This window comes from Puma concolor, chromosome D3 (assembly GCF_028749965.1).
Source record: "Puma concolor isolate L17-30 chromosome D3, mPumCon1.1.hap2, whole genome shotgun sequence".
Lineage (NCBI taxonomy): Eukaryota > Metazoa > Chordata > Mammalia > Carnivora > Felidae > Puma > Puma concolor.
The window spans coordinates 23,865,297-23,879,993 of NC_141678.1; the positions used below are offsets into that span (position 1 = coordinate 23,865,297).

The 14,697-nt window shown below is 44.5% G+C and overlaps 1 protein-coding gene across 3 annotated transcripts in view; it reads right to left on the bottom strand.

The window, feature by feature from the left end:
- The window catches only part of ZNRF3 (zinc and ring finger 3), a 159,427-nt gene that overhangs the window by 49,511 nt on the left and 95,219 nt on the right, over positions 1 to 14,697 (bottom strand). For 2 of the 3 annotated variants that reach the window (XM_086682158.1, XM_086682157.1), the window contains exon 2: positions 12,448 to 12,573. In XM_086682158.1, coding sequence (XP_086538284.1) covers positions 12,448 to 12,573 — 126 coding nt within the window. Of the gene's footprint in view, positions 1 to 12,195; positions 12,316 to 12,447; positions 12,574 to 14,697 lie in introns of those variants that run through there. The other variant, XM_086682161.1, reaches the window with a different exon arrangement.

Below are 14,697 nucleotides of genomic sequence, written 5' to 3' on the forward strand. Positions count from 1 at the left end.
AGCCCCAGTTGGTTCTGCATTGGGTGTGGAGCCTGCTTTGGAGTCTCTCTCTCTCTCTCTCTCTCTCTCTCTCTCTCTCTCTCCTCTCCCCCTTTCCCTCCCTCCCTCCCTACTTGTGTGCATGCTTTCTCCCCCCCCCCCCATAAATAAATAAATAAATAAATAAATAAATAAATAAATAAATAAATAAATAAAATAAACAGTGTGGTACTGGCCCAAAATGGGATAAAGAATTTATTTGACAGTAGATAATGCAGGATATGACCCTACTATAGAATTCAGGAAAACAGAGTATATTACTCTTTTCAAGGAGGAAGATAAATAAAATGAAGGAAATGACTTAAAAGGTGTTGTTAGAACTTTGAGAGAGAGAGAGAGAGAGAGAGAGGGAGAGACAGACTCTACTTAGCCACTCCCTGATATTACACATCAAAATAAATTTTGAGTCATTTAAAGATGTGATACATTAAAAGGAAAACAGCAATCACAGAAAAAATAGAAAAGGCAAAAATGACTCTAAGTTTGCAAGAGAGGGAACAGAATAATTAAGTTTAGAAGCAAGAGAAGAAATCAGGAAGGAATCACAATCATGTAAAAATTTTAAACTCTTGCATGCCAAGAAAGCTAAATAAATAGAGATAAGTAAATTAAAGGGCCAGTTTAAAAATACTCCAAATGACAAGCAATGAATGCATCACTATAAAAAAAAACTACATTAAGATCCATTCTTATAAAAGAGCAAGGGACTGGAATAGAAAACTCACAAGGGAGGAAAGTTAATTAGCAGATGGAAAAATGCTTAGAGTTTAATATTTGCCAATAATCAAGGACATGCAAACAAAAACAATGAAGTACTATGTTTACTGTTTGAATTACTAAAAAAAGATGCGTTCATGATAAAACTTGCATTGTTTATGTGAAAAATGATTTACTTTTTTTTTTTTTTGGCAGGGTAAACTGAGGAACTTTCCTGGAAAGCAATTTGTAACTGTTTGCATCAAGAGTCATAAAAAATGTTCATATCCTTTGATCTGTAATCTCCTCTTGGAATATTACCATAAGGGAATAATTCAAAAAGAAGGAAAAAAAAGAAGCCCATCCTACATAAAGATAGGTTTCAGTTTGGTTTATTTATAAGGATTAAAAATAAAACAGAAGTGATTTAATTCTTGAACCCTAGGGTAAATGGTCAACTAAATCATGATATAGGCTATTGTCACAGGAAGCAGCCATTAAAATTACAGGTTATGAAAATAATAGCAAATTGGTAAAATCATTAGTATATGTTATTAAGTCTGAAAAGGCAGAATAGATGTGTATACTTTCACAATAATTACATTAGAAATCTGGCTCAGAGGAGACTGGAAGGGAAAAAATTAAAACTGACAAGTAACCTGTATTAAAGGAGACAATCAAAGATGGTTTTTTTCCCCTTCTATTTTCAAATTCCCCACAATTAATTGTTTCACGCAACAAACATCTACTGAGTGCCTACTATAATGTGCTAGGCACTGTTCTTGGCACTGGGAATATAAGAATGGTAGTAAAAATTATTATATGGTTTACACTTTAAAAAAAAAAAAAAAGACAAAAGGACCAGAAAATTCTGTTATAGTTACAAAATTCTGTTATAGTTACAAAAACAGTTACAAAAAAATTTTTATAGTTAAAAAAAATTAATGCTATAATTTTGGGTATACTTTTAAAATTAGGGGTTATAAAAACTAAGATTCTATCAGTTGAAACTCTGAGAAAAGGAAAAACATTAAGAAAATAACTCACTTTTAAAAACCAACCTACTGTGTTTAAAAAGAGCTGAAAAAGAAAGCTTCTAGTTAAGGACTTTAAAATTGGGTTTCTAAAAATCAAGCCAAGGTAACAGAAGTTCCTTGCATGCTTCACATTCTTTTCTCTGAGGTTCATTTAAAAGTTGATACATTTGTGAAAATCCATCAGCATTACGTTAATGTGTAATAGTGAAAGTCAAGTGCCTTTATACATCCCGAGAAATAGCCCAGGTTCTTCAGATTAACTAGAATTTTATTTTACCCAGCGGTGCTTAGGACAACTGGAATGTGTTGAAACTCATTATTTTTATAACTAACAAAAATGATGCAGAATTTAAAGTATTTCAGTATCCCAAAGGAATTGTTTAGACTGTCTCAAACTTAGAACACAAAAAGCATTAGTCAGAACACACAACCCCATGTCGGATTTGGAAAACAAGATCACCAAAACAGAAATGGTACCTTTCATCAAATAAAATATGGTGCTTTTGGGAAAGAAAACAAACACAAAAGACACACTAAGGAAAAGAAATTGCATTTGTCTGCAGACGAAACCAGTCTTGTGATCAAGATTAGCAGCCGGGATCTTGCCAACATCCCCATTCCTCTGTACCCAGTGGGGGATCTCTGCCCAGGTTGGGGTGTGGTACTCTCCTGCACAGGTGCAACTGAAGCGCACTAAAATGTGCAATGGCCTGGGTGGCTCAGTCGGTTAAGCGTCTGATTCTCGATTTGGGCTCAGGTCAAGATCTCAGAGTTTGTGTGTTCAAGCCCCGCATCAGGCTCTGTGCTGACAGAAAGGAGCCTACTTGGGATCTTCTGTCTCCCTCTCTCTCTGTCCCTCCCCTGCTCGTGCTCTCTCTTTCTCTCATAAAATAAATAAACTTTAACAATAAAATAAAACGTGCAATGGTCAAACTTGGTGGGTAGGCTTGCCAGGGGCTTGGTAGACAGTAAATCAATTACATGCAGCCACTATCAAGATAACCCCCAAAATGCGAAATGCCCGTGGACATGGCCAGAAACACATGCAAGTGACTGACAGCCCACTGCTGCTTATTTGGGTTAATCACACACATGGCCTGGCATGGGCAAGGCCCCTCAGAGGAAAGAGAGCAGATGGGATTTGGGGGCTTACCCCCAGGTGTGAGAGATTCAGGTCACCAGACTTGGGACTGGTATTATACATATTATAATGACTTACTATGTTAGGTTCTAACTTTTTATACTTCAAAATGGCCTCTCAAAAGAAGACAAGGACATTAGTTATTTTTGATGGGCTTTTCCACTGGCCTGCAACACCATCCCTAGTTTCCTGGGGCAGCCTCATTTGTGACCCTTGTTCAGCTGAGAGCCTGGTTCAACTCGGGGGGACAATGGCCAGCAGGAGTGTCCATGAGCCAGGCTTCCCCCAGTCTGGGGAGTTGGCTGGCAGCCTGTGCTTCTTGGGCTGGGAGACAAATTATTTGTTCTATTCACCCACTGTATCTTCAAAACTCCCTTAAGCCTCTCAGTGGATTTCAAATAATGGTTTTGGTTAGCCTTTTATAGCTGAAAATGTCTCAGATCAACTTCTAAAAAAAAGAAAAAAAGAAAAGGTATTGTGCTTAATATAGCATTTTAACTAAGAAGTTCCTGGAAGATTTAGGTAAAGAAGAAAAGCATCAAATTAAAAGTTTGTGACTTTCACATCAGACATGTGACCTTAGAAGAAAAGTGGTATTCCCTGAGTCTTTCCTTTTTCCATTCATATCATGCCAATCTTTTCCTCCTGATCTGATTTCTTTTACTAAGTTCCTTTCCTGCTTTCCTTTTTAACCAAATATGGGAGGTATTTACCCAAGCATTCCCTAAAATAAATCTGAAGAGCCTTCCAAACTTCCTCTCCAACAACAAACCCACCTCAGCTCACCTTAGAAAAAGCGCTTTCATCCGCTTGGTAGGGCAAGTTTAGAGAAGGAAGGAAACTGATATTTGTGGAGAATGAACACATTCCAAAAACTCGGCATACATTATATTTTTTAATCATCACAACTATCTTGCCAGAGGGGGGATATGGAGAAATGGAGGCAAAGACAGATTAACTGGCCCAAAGCTAGTTCCAGCTACTACCGGAGTGGAAGAATTACCATGTGCACCTAGTGCGTAGGGCTTCAAGATCTGGGCTCTCTCTATTCTTCCCTCGGAAACACGAACATGCTGGAACACTGCACCCGCACCTCACCAGGACCCACCACAAAAAGGCTACCGTGAACCTGTCATTATACTGGAGGGCAGTGGGGCAGGGAAGGGAATGAGGGAGGAGGAAGTGGAATTTAAGGTCTTCTTAGGGAGATAAAACTTGCCCATTATGATAGCACAGGGTGTCTCATCTGGGACACTAGTGACACGTGAGGCCAGATGATTCTTTGTCAGGTGTGTGTGGGGGGGTGCCGACCTGTGCACTGCAGGCTGCTGAGCAGCATCCTTGGCTTCTACCCACTGTGTGTCAGTAGCACCCCAACCCCTACCCCCAATCCCTTGTGGGTGCTTTTGTCAGAAGACCAAAAATGTCCCAGGGCTTTGCCAAATGTCCCCAGGGCTGGGAGGGAGGCCACACCTCCAGTTGAGAACCACTGTGGTAAGAGGACTCAGAAGACATGCCCTGAGAAGGTCTGACTCAGGGAAGTGTCCTGAAGCACAGGGTGCTCCCAGGGATATGCCCACAACGCGCCGTCGCCATAGTGCCCCACGCGCTTCCCTGACACCAATGCCTGTGACGGGGACCTGCTGCCTCTGACACCCCGCTGACCCTGCCGCCTTCTCCCCTTTCCCGCAGCAAGTCAGACCCAGGATTTCAGTGCCACCATTCCACTGGAGACGGAAATCTCATACTCAAGAGTGCTAAGTTGGGCTTGGCCTAAGGGCCAGGGCACTCAGGCACCCACCTGAGGACATGCACATCTGTGACCAAACACCCAAATGAGAAGGGCATGCTGAAGGACAAGCCCCCTCACCCTCCAGCCTACAGGCTCTTCAATAGCTCTGCAGTCAGACCCAACTTCCCACACGGTTTTGCCTTAAGCAAAGGCCTATCTAGTTAAGCCCTGTCATTGAAGGCTAAGGCTGAAAGTTCTATTCCAATGCAAGCCTCAAAGATATTGGGATCTTGGGGCGCCTGGGTGGCACAGTCGGTTAAGCGTCCGACTTCAGCCAGGTCACGATCTCGCGGTCCGTGGGTTCGAGCCCCGCGTCGGGCTCTGGGCTGATGGCTCAGAGCCTGGAGCCTGTTTCCGATTCTGTGTCTCCCTCTCTCTCTGCCCCTCCCCCGTTCATGCTCTGTCTCTCTCTCTGTCCCAAAAATAAATAAACGTTGAAAAAAAAAATTAAAAAAAAAAAAAAAAGATATTGAGATCTTTTTTACTTGATGACTTTCCATTGGAATTCGTTTTTCAGTTACTTGTTATTAAATATGGGAAACAGCAACCCATTAGTGTTACTCAAATTACTTAGGGTCTAGAACCAACACTCTTGACTCCAAGACTGCAGAAGAGAATCATCTCCTGACAATACATTCACCTCTAGTTCCTGCACCGTTCTCTAGTTTCTGCTCATCTCGGCTAACTTTCTAATAGGGCGTTTCCCTCAGCCAAGCTCTAGGAGATTATCTTAGAGTGGGGACCTCATGCTAGCTCAGTGCACTCAAATCTCGGGTCTCCTTTCGCATTCTCGAAAATGAATCCCAAAGAACTTGTGTTTCTGTGGGTGACATCTATTGATATTGACCATATTAGGAATTAAAACTGAGAAACATTTTTTTTTTTTAATGTTTTTACTTATTTTTGAGAGAGCACCAGTGCGGGGAGGGGAGAGAAAGGCAGATACAGGCTCTGAGGCAGGCTTCATGCTGACAGCAGGGAGCTGGATGCGGGGCTCAAACTACGAACCAACCGCGAGATCATGACCTGAGCCCAAGTCAGACGCTTAATCGACTGAACCACCCAGGTGCCCTTATTTATTTATTTTTAAGTAAACTCCATACCCAACGTGGGATTCAAACTCAGCACCCTGAGATCAAGAGTTGCATGCTCTACAGACTGCCAGCCAGACACTCTAAAACTGAGAAACCCTTAAAACATAGAAGATATGAGCACATATCCCAATAGCTGACAGAACAATGAAGTCATCACACAAAATGATGCCTCTGGAGAACCCTACCATATGCTTGTGAGGGAATGAGTGATTCGGCAAGTGACATCTTAGCATTATTATGAAACAGCTCTGGTCTTGTGGGACCACCTGTGGGAAGCCCTAAGGGTACCCTGACCTCATGGTGTGAACTGGTGGGCTAAATTACCACCTACACTATGATGCTACCAGCTTTGACTTTTACCAGAGATCCCAGAGAGACAATGCCCAGGAAAGACAAGCCCTAGTTCAGAGAGGCTTGGCCAAACAAAACCCATTCATCATCATGAATTCTCTATTTTAGGAGTCGCTCTTTGAAAGAGAAGTAAGAGGGGCACCTGGGTGGCTCAGTCGGTTAAGTGTCTGACTCCTGATTTTGGCTCAGGTCATGATCTCATGATTGTGAAATCGAGCCCCATGTAGGGCTCTGTGCTGAGCGTGGAGCCTGCTTGAGGTTCTCTCCATCTTCCTCAGCCCCTCCCCTACTTGTGCTGACTCTCTTTCTCAAAAATAAATGTAAATTAAAAAAAAAAAAAGCAAGAAGGATAAGTAAGAATTTTTCCTGGGCAGAGCCCCATGTACAAAGAAGGATTTGGTCTCTGTCCTCAATTGCTCCTGGATCCTCTATAACAGGCCTTACGTGATGCACGGTTTGCTTTTCCCCCAGGACCCAGCAGAAGTGGTCATCAGCCATGGTGGGACTATGCTCCATCACTTCAGGGATATAATGCTTCCTTTTTCTATACACACTGCCAACAGACTGGGGAAATGTGAAGGCAAACACGAAGTGTCCTCAGCAATGTCACTGGCTTGAATCTCACCAAAGCATTTATGAGAACTGATGTCTGGGCACCACCCTGATCCTTCCGCCTCCAACCAGCCTGGGGAATAAAGACTAAACTCCTTAACCTGAAAGCCTATTCCTTCCCCAGCAACTTTCAATGCCCCTTGAAGAACTTCTTTGCTTCCTTTCTTTCTGCCCTGTTCTTGGAGGTTGTTCCCCCATCTCTCCCTGTCTCACACAGCCCCTCTCTCTAAAACCCATCTGCCACTTCCAGCCCCATAGACTCGCTCCTCCTCATCATTACTATCTATACCAGGGATTGGCTGTCAGCTCAGGGCAAGAAGAATGAACTCTTCATGGTACACATGGACCAGAGAAGTCCCTTCCAACTGGTGTTTCTCTGAATGACTCAGGATAAATTGAGGACATCACCTACCAGCTAACGATCCCATACATGACTTGACGACTACAGGGGGCTGCTTAGGGATGGTAGCCTAGCACTGTCCCCCACCAGCTGTCTTCTGGAGAACACTTCATCCTCTAACCCCCCACACATGGCTGGGCAGGAAGCTAAGTTCTGTGTGTTCCCAGCCCCAGATCACATCCGACCAGACTAAAAGTGACCACCTGGTCCACAATGGGCCAACAAATCTTTTTTCTAGAATCCTATAGGCTTGAAAACAAGAAAGTGTCAGACACAGGGATATTGGGGGGCTATGTCTCCTACCAAGCAGGTGGAGAGAGGGAGGGAGGGAGGGAGAGAGAGGGAGAGGGAGGGAGGGAGGGAGAGAGAGAGGAATAAAAGCAGATATATACAGAAGACCTGGGGAGGGGCCACTGGCACTGAGCCCAGAGTCAACTATTCTAGAAGGGCAGCAGCCACCCAGGAGCCTCAAGAGCAAATCCCCTTTTGGCTAAACACAGCTCAAGCTGGGTCTCTGTTAAGTGGAACCAACAGTCCTAACTAAGCCAGTGACTCCTGAAAAGCATCGATTTTTAGGAAGACAAAAGGGGGCAAAGGGGAGAAACTAACATAGGTGAGGCAGCAGAACAGTCTTTATCTCAGATCTCAGGTCAGCGACTTGGGAGCTGTTTGCTCTTACGTTATGTAGAGAATGTCTCGGGGACTTGATTTCCTCATGGTAAAACGGGAATCTGGACACGATCTCAGAGCCAGTCTGAAAACGGAAGATGCTGCAGAGAAAGCTCCTACCTAGCGCTGAGCCAGCACCTAACACGTGATGGCTGCTTTTATGTTCTCCTCAGGCACGAGCCCCAAGCATAAGGGCCCCAGAACTGAAGTGACCTCTCTGAGGTGGCTCTGCTAGAGCTAGGTCTCTTTGACCCGGAACTCCCTGCCTTTCTTGTCTCGATTCATAATTTCCTCACGCTGTCCTCCTAAGTACCAGAAAGAGCTGGTCCATGCCTGTTGACTGTCCTGTCTTTCAAAACCCTCCGTAAGAGTCCAGTGCAAGGTGGGATGAGGGGGAGGAGAGGTTCATTCTGTCTCCATTTATGGAATCTGGGCCAGGCGGGCTTTGTTAGAAACTCCAACACATCCTCTGTGTTCCTGCCATGAGACCCTCAGTTACATGGATGGATCATAGGAACTGAAGCTGGTAAAGTCAACCTTCAAAATTCTTGCCAGTCCCAGAAGATGTTTAATAAACACTGTTTGAATTGAAGGCTTAAAATGCCCAGGGGATGAGCATAGATTCCTGTACTGTGGGGACGGCTGAAGACCCTTACTTTTAGTAGTAAGTTGCTCAGAAATGTCAATAGAAATTTTATTCTATTTTAAAAACCGAGTCTGCCCTTCAGTGCTGCAAAGAGAACCTCCCCGAACTAGAATCTCAAGGGAAGAGATTTTAAATGACACAGAAGCTCAAAATATTAGAAGAGTAAGGAGCCCATAACAGCCTCTTAACACAAAGTGAAAGAGAAAGGCCCAGAAAGCCTAGAGATTTGTTCTGGGTCTGGTGTGATGCAGGGCCTGGCCTGGTGCCCCGGCTGGCTACATCCTTGTGGGGGGCTCCCTCTCACCCCAACTCTACCTCCCTAGCTGATCCCACTGTCTGCCCTGCCTCCTGCAGAACTGAAAAGATTATAAGGAGAAGATCATAAATCATTTTTCTCTCATGAGTTTATAGTGTTCCCTTCTGAGGAGTTCAAAAGCATTCAGTAATAAACCAAGGTGATGAGTTTATGTCTTTTGCTTTTAAAACGAAACTTTATTTGAACTCCTGGAGAGGCATTTACAGGTTTTTAATTTAGGACATTCCTCTCTTGTTTCAACATTTCGCCCCATGGCATTTTCTGTGGGCGGGTAGGTGATGAGGGTAAGGGCTGGGGGAGGGAGAGGGGTCTGTGTCTGGCCCTCCCCTGTTCTCCCACAGGCTCTTCCGAGTGCCTGACACAGTCCTCCCTTCTATGGTTTTCAGCAAGTCTCAACATCTATATGGAGGAGTCCCTCCTCCCGCCCCCATGTTGACTTGGCTGTAATCTCTTCCTTTTGTGCTTCTCTCCACTGCCCACCGCCTTCTTGCCATAGCCACTGAGAGCAAAGAAATGAGAGAAAAGCATGCTATCTGCAGGAGACAGGGCTGCCCATGAGGATCACTGTGCTTTTCTTTATCCTAGTCCCTTGCTACTGCCCTTGGGGATTTAAAAAAAAAAAAAAAAAAAAAGGGCACAGTTAGCAAAGATAATAAAAGGGAAGCTGAGAACAACTACACTTTAAAATGAGAAATGGGGGCGCCTGGGTGGCGTAGTCGGTTAAGCGTCTGACTTCAGCCAGGTCACGATCTCACGGTCCGTGAGTTCGAGCCCCGCGTCAGGCTCTGGGGCTGATGGCTCAGAGCCTGGAGCCTGTTTCCGATTCTGTGTCTCCCTCTCTCTCTGCCCCTCCCCCGTTCATGCTCTGTCTCTCTCTGTCCCAAAAAATAAATAAACGTTGAAAAAAAAAGAAAAAAAAAAGAGAAATGAAGGGGCACCTGGGTGGCTCAGTCAGTTAAGTGTCCGACCTTGGTTCAGGTCATGATCTCGCCATTCCCCAGTTTGAGCCCCGCGCTGGCCTCTGTGCTGACAGCTTGGAGCCTGGAGCCTGCTTCGAATTCTGTGTCTCGTTCTCTGTCTCTGCCCCTCTCCTGCTTGCACTCTGTGTCTATCTCTCAAAAATAAACATTTAAAAAACAAATAAAATAAAATAAAATAAAATAAAATAAAATAAAATAAAATAAAATAAAATAAGAAATGAAAAGGGGAGCCTGGGTAGCTCAGTCGGTTAAGTGTCCGACTTCAGCTCAGGTCATGATCTCACAGTTTGTGAGTTCGAGCTTCATGTCGGGCTCTGTGCTGACAGCTCGGAGCCTAGAGCCTGCTTCAGATTCTGTGTCTCCTTCTCTCTCTGTCCCTGCCCTGCTCGCGTTCTGTCTCTCTCCCTCTCAAAAAAAACCAAACAGTAAAAAATTTTTTTAAATGAGAAGTGAAAAGAGAGAGGAAGGAAGGAAGGTAGAAAGAAAAAAAAAAGGGAGGGAAAGAGAGAAAGAGAGAGAGAGAGAGAGATATGAATGAGTCATCACACCTCCTTACAGACCCAGGCTCTAAACAAATGCGAAACTGTCTTGCTTTGTCTGGCCCAAGCATTTTTGCTAATGATTTTATTCAGGTGCTAAGTCAAATTTCGGGAACTAACCACGTGTAAATACTGCCTGGCCACCACACAGCCTTTCCAACCAGAGACGTGGCGGGGGGAGGGAGGGCTGTTGCTTGCAAGCAGGTAGAACCACACACTTAGCTTCGGGGCCCCGGCATTCAATAAATATTTGGTGAATGAATAAACCCGAGAAGTATTTAATGATTCAATATATGTCTAGGGTTTTTATTCCCCCTGGCTTCACAGGCCAGCAGGCCAAACCATACAAACCTCTTCAAGTAAAACCACTACATGGTTGTTCTAGGTGGAAAAGGTAACAAGCGGGTTCTCCAAGTGACTTCAACAGCACTGAGCCATCGAAGAACAATGGGGTGTCCCTGGGAGCGCTGTTCCAACCCACTTGTAGACACAACAGATGCAAAGGCAGAGCTCCACTGGGCTGGAGCAAAACAAATTAAGTCAAGCTGCTGGGCCCTGCATAGCAGCAGCTTAAGTGTAGGAGAAAATATTATAGGAGAAGTGTTCTGCCCACAAGGAAAGCAGTGTTCCTAACCTATGGATGTAGCTGGCATTTCTCCTAGGAAAACACTACAGTATTCTCAAAGGGGTCGCGGCTCTCCTAGCATCATTAAGCAGCTCTGGCCGACTATTTAAACGATGAAGTATCAGGGCCTGGGTCACCTAAAACACCTTGATTTGACTTCATGAACTGTAAACCAGACAGGTAATAATTCCTGGGTTGTTCCCCCCGCCCCCTCCCACCCTTATAAAAGGGCAGGAGAACTTGACAAGTGCTCAAGAAGCTATTCAGAAGACAAGAGGGGCATGAAAATCCTAGCTTAGACCCATAATGGTCTCCTGGACTGAAAGCCTTTCATGAGACACTGCCTGGGGCATCTTGGAGTCTGGAAAAGGCTCCCCCTAAAATACCCTGCATCAAAACCATCTCTCTTCTCCTGCCTGGATCATCAAGAGGTCAGGAATCAGGATGTTTTTTTCCCCTGCCCCCCAGCTGTCTCCCCATGGTACCTAAACAGCACCTTCTGAGATTATAAAAAAATATTCAGGCAGTAACACTATCCTTAGGAGATACCGCCCTTCCTCTAACTAGAATTCTAATAACTTTCTTCAAACCTTTCCCTTTAACAAAATGATCCAGTTTAAAACAGATGGCCATCTGTCATATTTTAAGATCACTGATGGATAGTTTTCCCACAATAAATTTCTTTCTATCTTCACACTGCAGCCGGAGATAAAGCTGACCTTCTTGGCTAACGAGTCTCTCATTTCGTGCTTCTAAATGGGATGGCAGCAACCAATGGCAGCAAAAATGTTTTGAAAGCTTACTCTGCTGGTCGTTTGTATCTCATCTCTCCTCCTAACCATCCTCTGAGGTAAGTTCTAATATAGGACCATAATTGCCGTCTGCCATTCTGAAACCAAAAAAGCTCTAAAAACCCAGGAGTTTTTCCAGAACTTACTTGGCAGCAAAACTTAATGAACCTGAACTCATTTAGAGGCAAAGTTGCCCTGAACTAACACGAGATTTTAGTTATCCCGCTTAATGTGAATATCCATACAGGTTGCTACACAAATATGGAGGTGTTTAATGATGAAAGAGTGCCCCAGATCTCCTGGGGGTTACTTAATATAAAGTATGTACAGCCTTAACACCTTTCTAAATTCCCCAAATCTCAGAGTTCTGACACCTCTGTCCCCAAGGGTATAGGGTAGTATGAATCTCTATTATGAAACCATTACACAGATAAGAAGCTGAGACTCCTGGAGGGGAAGTGACTTGCCTAAAGTCACAGAGTGGACAAGAGGTGGAGCCGACTCTGAGGCTGGCAGGCTCCGTCACAGTCCAAGCTTGGAAGTACCACGGTGGGCTGCCACAGGACATGTCTTAGTCCTTATCCCCACATGGGTCAGCTGGGAGAGACGGCTGTGCTGGGATGGCTCTTCTCTGTAACCACCTATGTGAGGAACTGATGAAATGGGAGAGCAGAGAACACCAGTCGGAATCAGAGAGATTCAAAGGGCCTGGCGCTTACCTTGCCCAGGACAGTGAGGCATGGTTTTGGGTCCAGTTCTGGCTGTTCCAGCTTCACTACTCCTACCCAGCCATATTCATACAAGTCCTCTTCGTCATTGTTATTACATAGGCCCAAGGGGTGCATCTAGAAAGCAAAATAGAAAGAAAGCTTCAATACACAGGCCACAGACATGCTTGACTCACACTGTAAATGTCTTCGACTCAACAGTCAAAAAAGTAACCTCAACTCTTAACTGGAGGGTGGAGAAGGGTGTTGATTTTATGGATGATTTCTCACTGCTGGTTTTGTTTTTATTTTAAGTTTATGTATTTATTTAAGAAATCTTTACACCCAATGTGGGGCACGAACCCATGACCCCCAAATCACAAGTCACATGTTCCTTGGACTGAGCCAGCCAGGCTCCCCGCTTTCTCACTGCTTTGTAAGGGGTGGTTACCCAAGGCGACATCACCCGATGGAATGCAGGCAAAGAAAAATAGCATACCTCCCATATACATACCAATCTAAATTTCTGTGAAATATCATAACATTAAGTAGCAATTACAGATGAGATTATCTAGGTTAGTATCCTTGTCTGTTTGGCTTCTAGATCTTAACGACACATCTACTTCAAGTTATGCAAAAGGACCTGGAAACACATTCAGGAGTTTATGGAAAGACCACTGGACATACAGCAGAATCACCAGTATAATTAACAAGCTGCTTAAAAGGCTACCCCTGGCTATTGGGAAACAGATGAAATCCTTTGAGGCTTTTCTCAAAATGGGCAAAGCAGAAAATCAAAAAAAAAAAAAAAAAAAAAGAAGAGAAGCATCGTCACATTTTCGCTAGCAAAGTGCAGTCAGTGGGAGTCTAAAAACAAAACAATCCTCAAGTTTGTGCTCACAGTTCTTTCTATTATTGAGTTTCAATAGGCCCTGGAATCCCCAGTAACAATCTGAGAGGAGGAAATCCTCATGGATAAACTAACTTATCAAGAAATTAATGAGTCTAGTACAGCGCTAAACTCTAAATAACTGGAAGAAACGTGTCTTCAGATCCATGGCATGTTAGAGACACAAGAGAGACCTAAGAATCCATTGTGGTTGACAGAATGATATCCTCCAAAAGCTGGAAAAGACAAGAAACAGATTCTCCCAAGAGCCTCCTGGAGGAATGCTGCGTACAGATCCATTTTCAACTTCTGACCTCCAGAACTCAAGGGAATACATTTGTGTTGCTTTAAGCCACTAAGTTTATAGTAACTTGTTATAGCAGCAAATAGGAAACTAAAACACTCTCTTTACTCCCCGCCCCCACTCATTTTATAGACGAGAACAGAAGCTCAAGGTAAGTAGCTTTTCCAAGACAAGAGAGCCAGCAAGTGGCCATACCCACAGGTGACCTGGCCCTCAGATTCACAGCCTGGTGCCTTCCCACTCTACTTGCTTAACTTTACTGTCCCTTCCTCCAAGAGCTAGTCATCTGACTAGGGGAGAAAGACTAAGTGATAAAATCTTTAGGGGAAAATGTTGCCAGTTCTAAATTCTGCGGTAGTAGAGTTGCAACATGAATGTAGTGTGGGCAGCAAAAGTTGCTGGAATGTTCGGGGAAGCCCTGTGCCTGTGCCGCTGAGCTGCGAGCTAAGCTTCAAGGAAGAGTCAGATTGGTCAAGGAAAAAAGGAGAGAGCAGGCTGGTGTTCCAAGCCTGGGGAGGCAGAGCTAAAGGCTCTAGGGGGAAGAGGAACAAGACCAGTCTGATGAGTCTGAAGGGTCACGGTCTACACCAAGAAGGAAAGAAACACACTCAAAAACTGGAAAGGTGTTTGGACACGAAGAAAATACCACAGGTTCCTTGGGCAGAAGAGTGGCACACTGACAATGGTTTCTTCTGGAAGTGGTGTGCCCGGCCTCAAGGGGCATCAGAAGTGGAGGAGTGAAGGGTGCAGCCCAGAGACGAGAGAATCTTGGCAATTCAATGGAGCGACAGGTGGGGGTTTCACGAGCCCATAAGGCCAGTGAGCACAGGGTGCTACAAGGGGGTGGCCAGTAGCTATCTCTCTAGTGGGTGAGGAATGACCCATCCCCTGGGAATTGCAACACATGAAACAGACAGCCCCAGGACATCCAATTTTTGCATGAGTCCTCGGGCTGGAAGATCTTGCCCGAAAGGCATATGAAGATTCCCCGAAGAGCCCAGCCCACTCTGACATGTTTGGTGGTTATTAAAAGATGAGTGGCCTGAAGTGAAGACCTCTGATGGGAGAG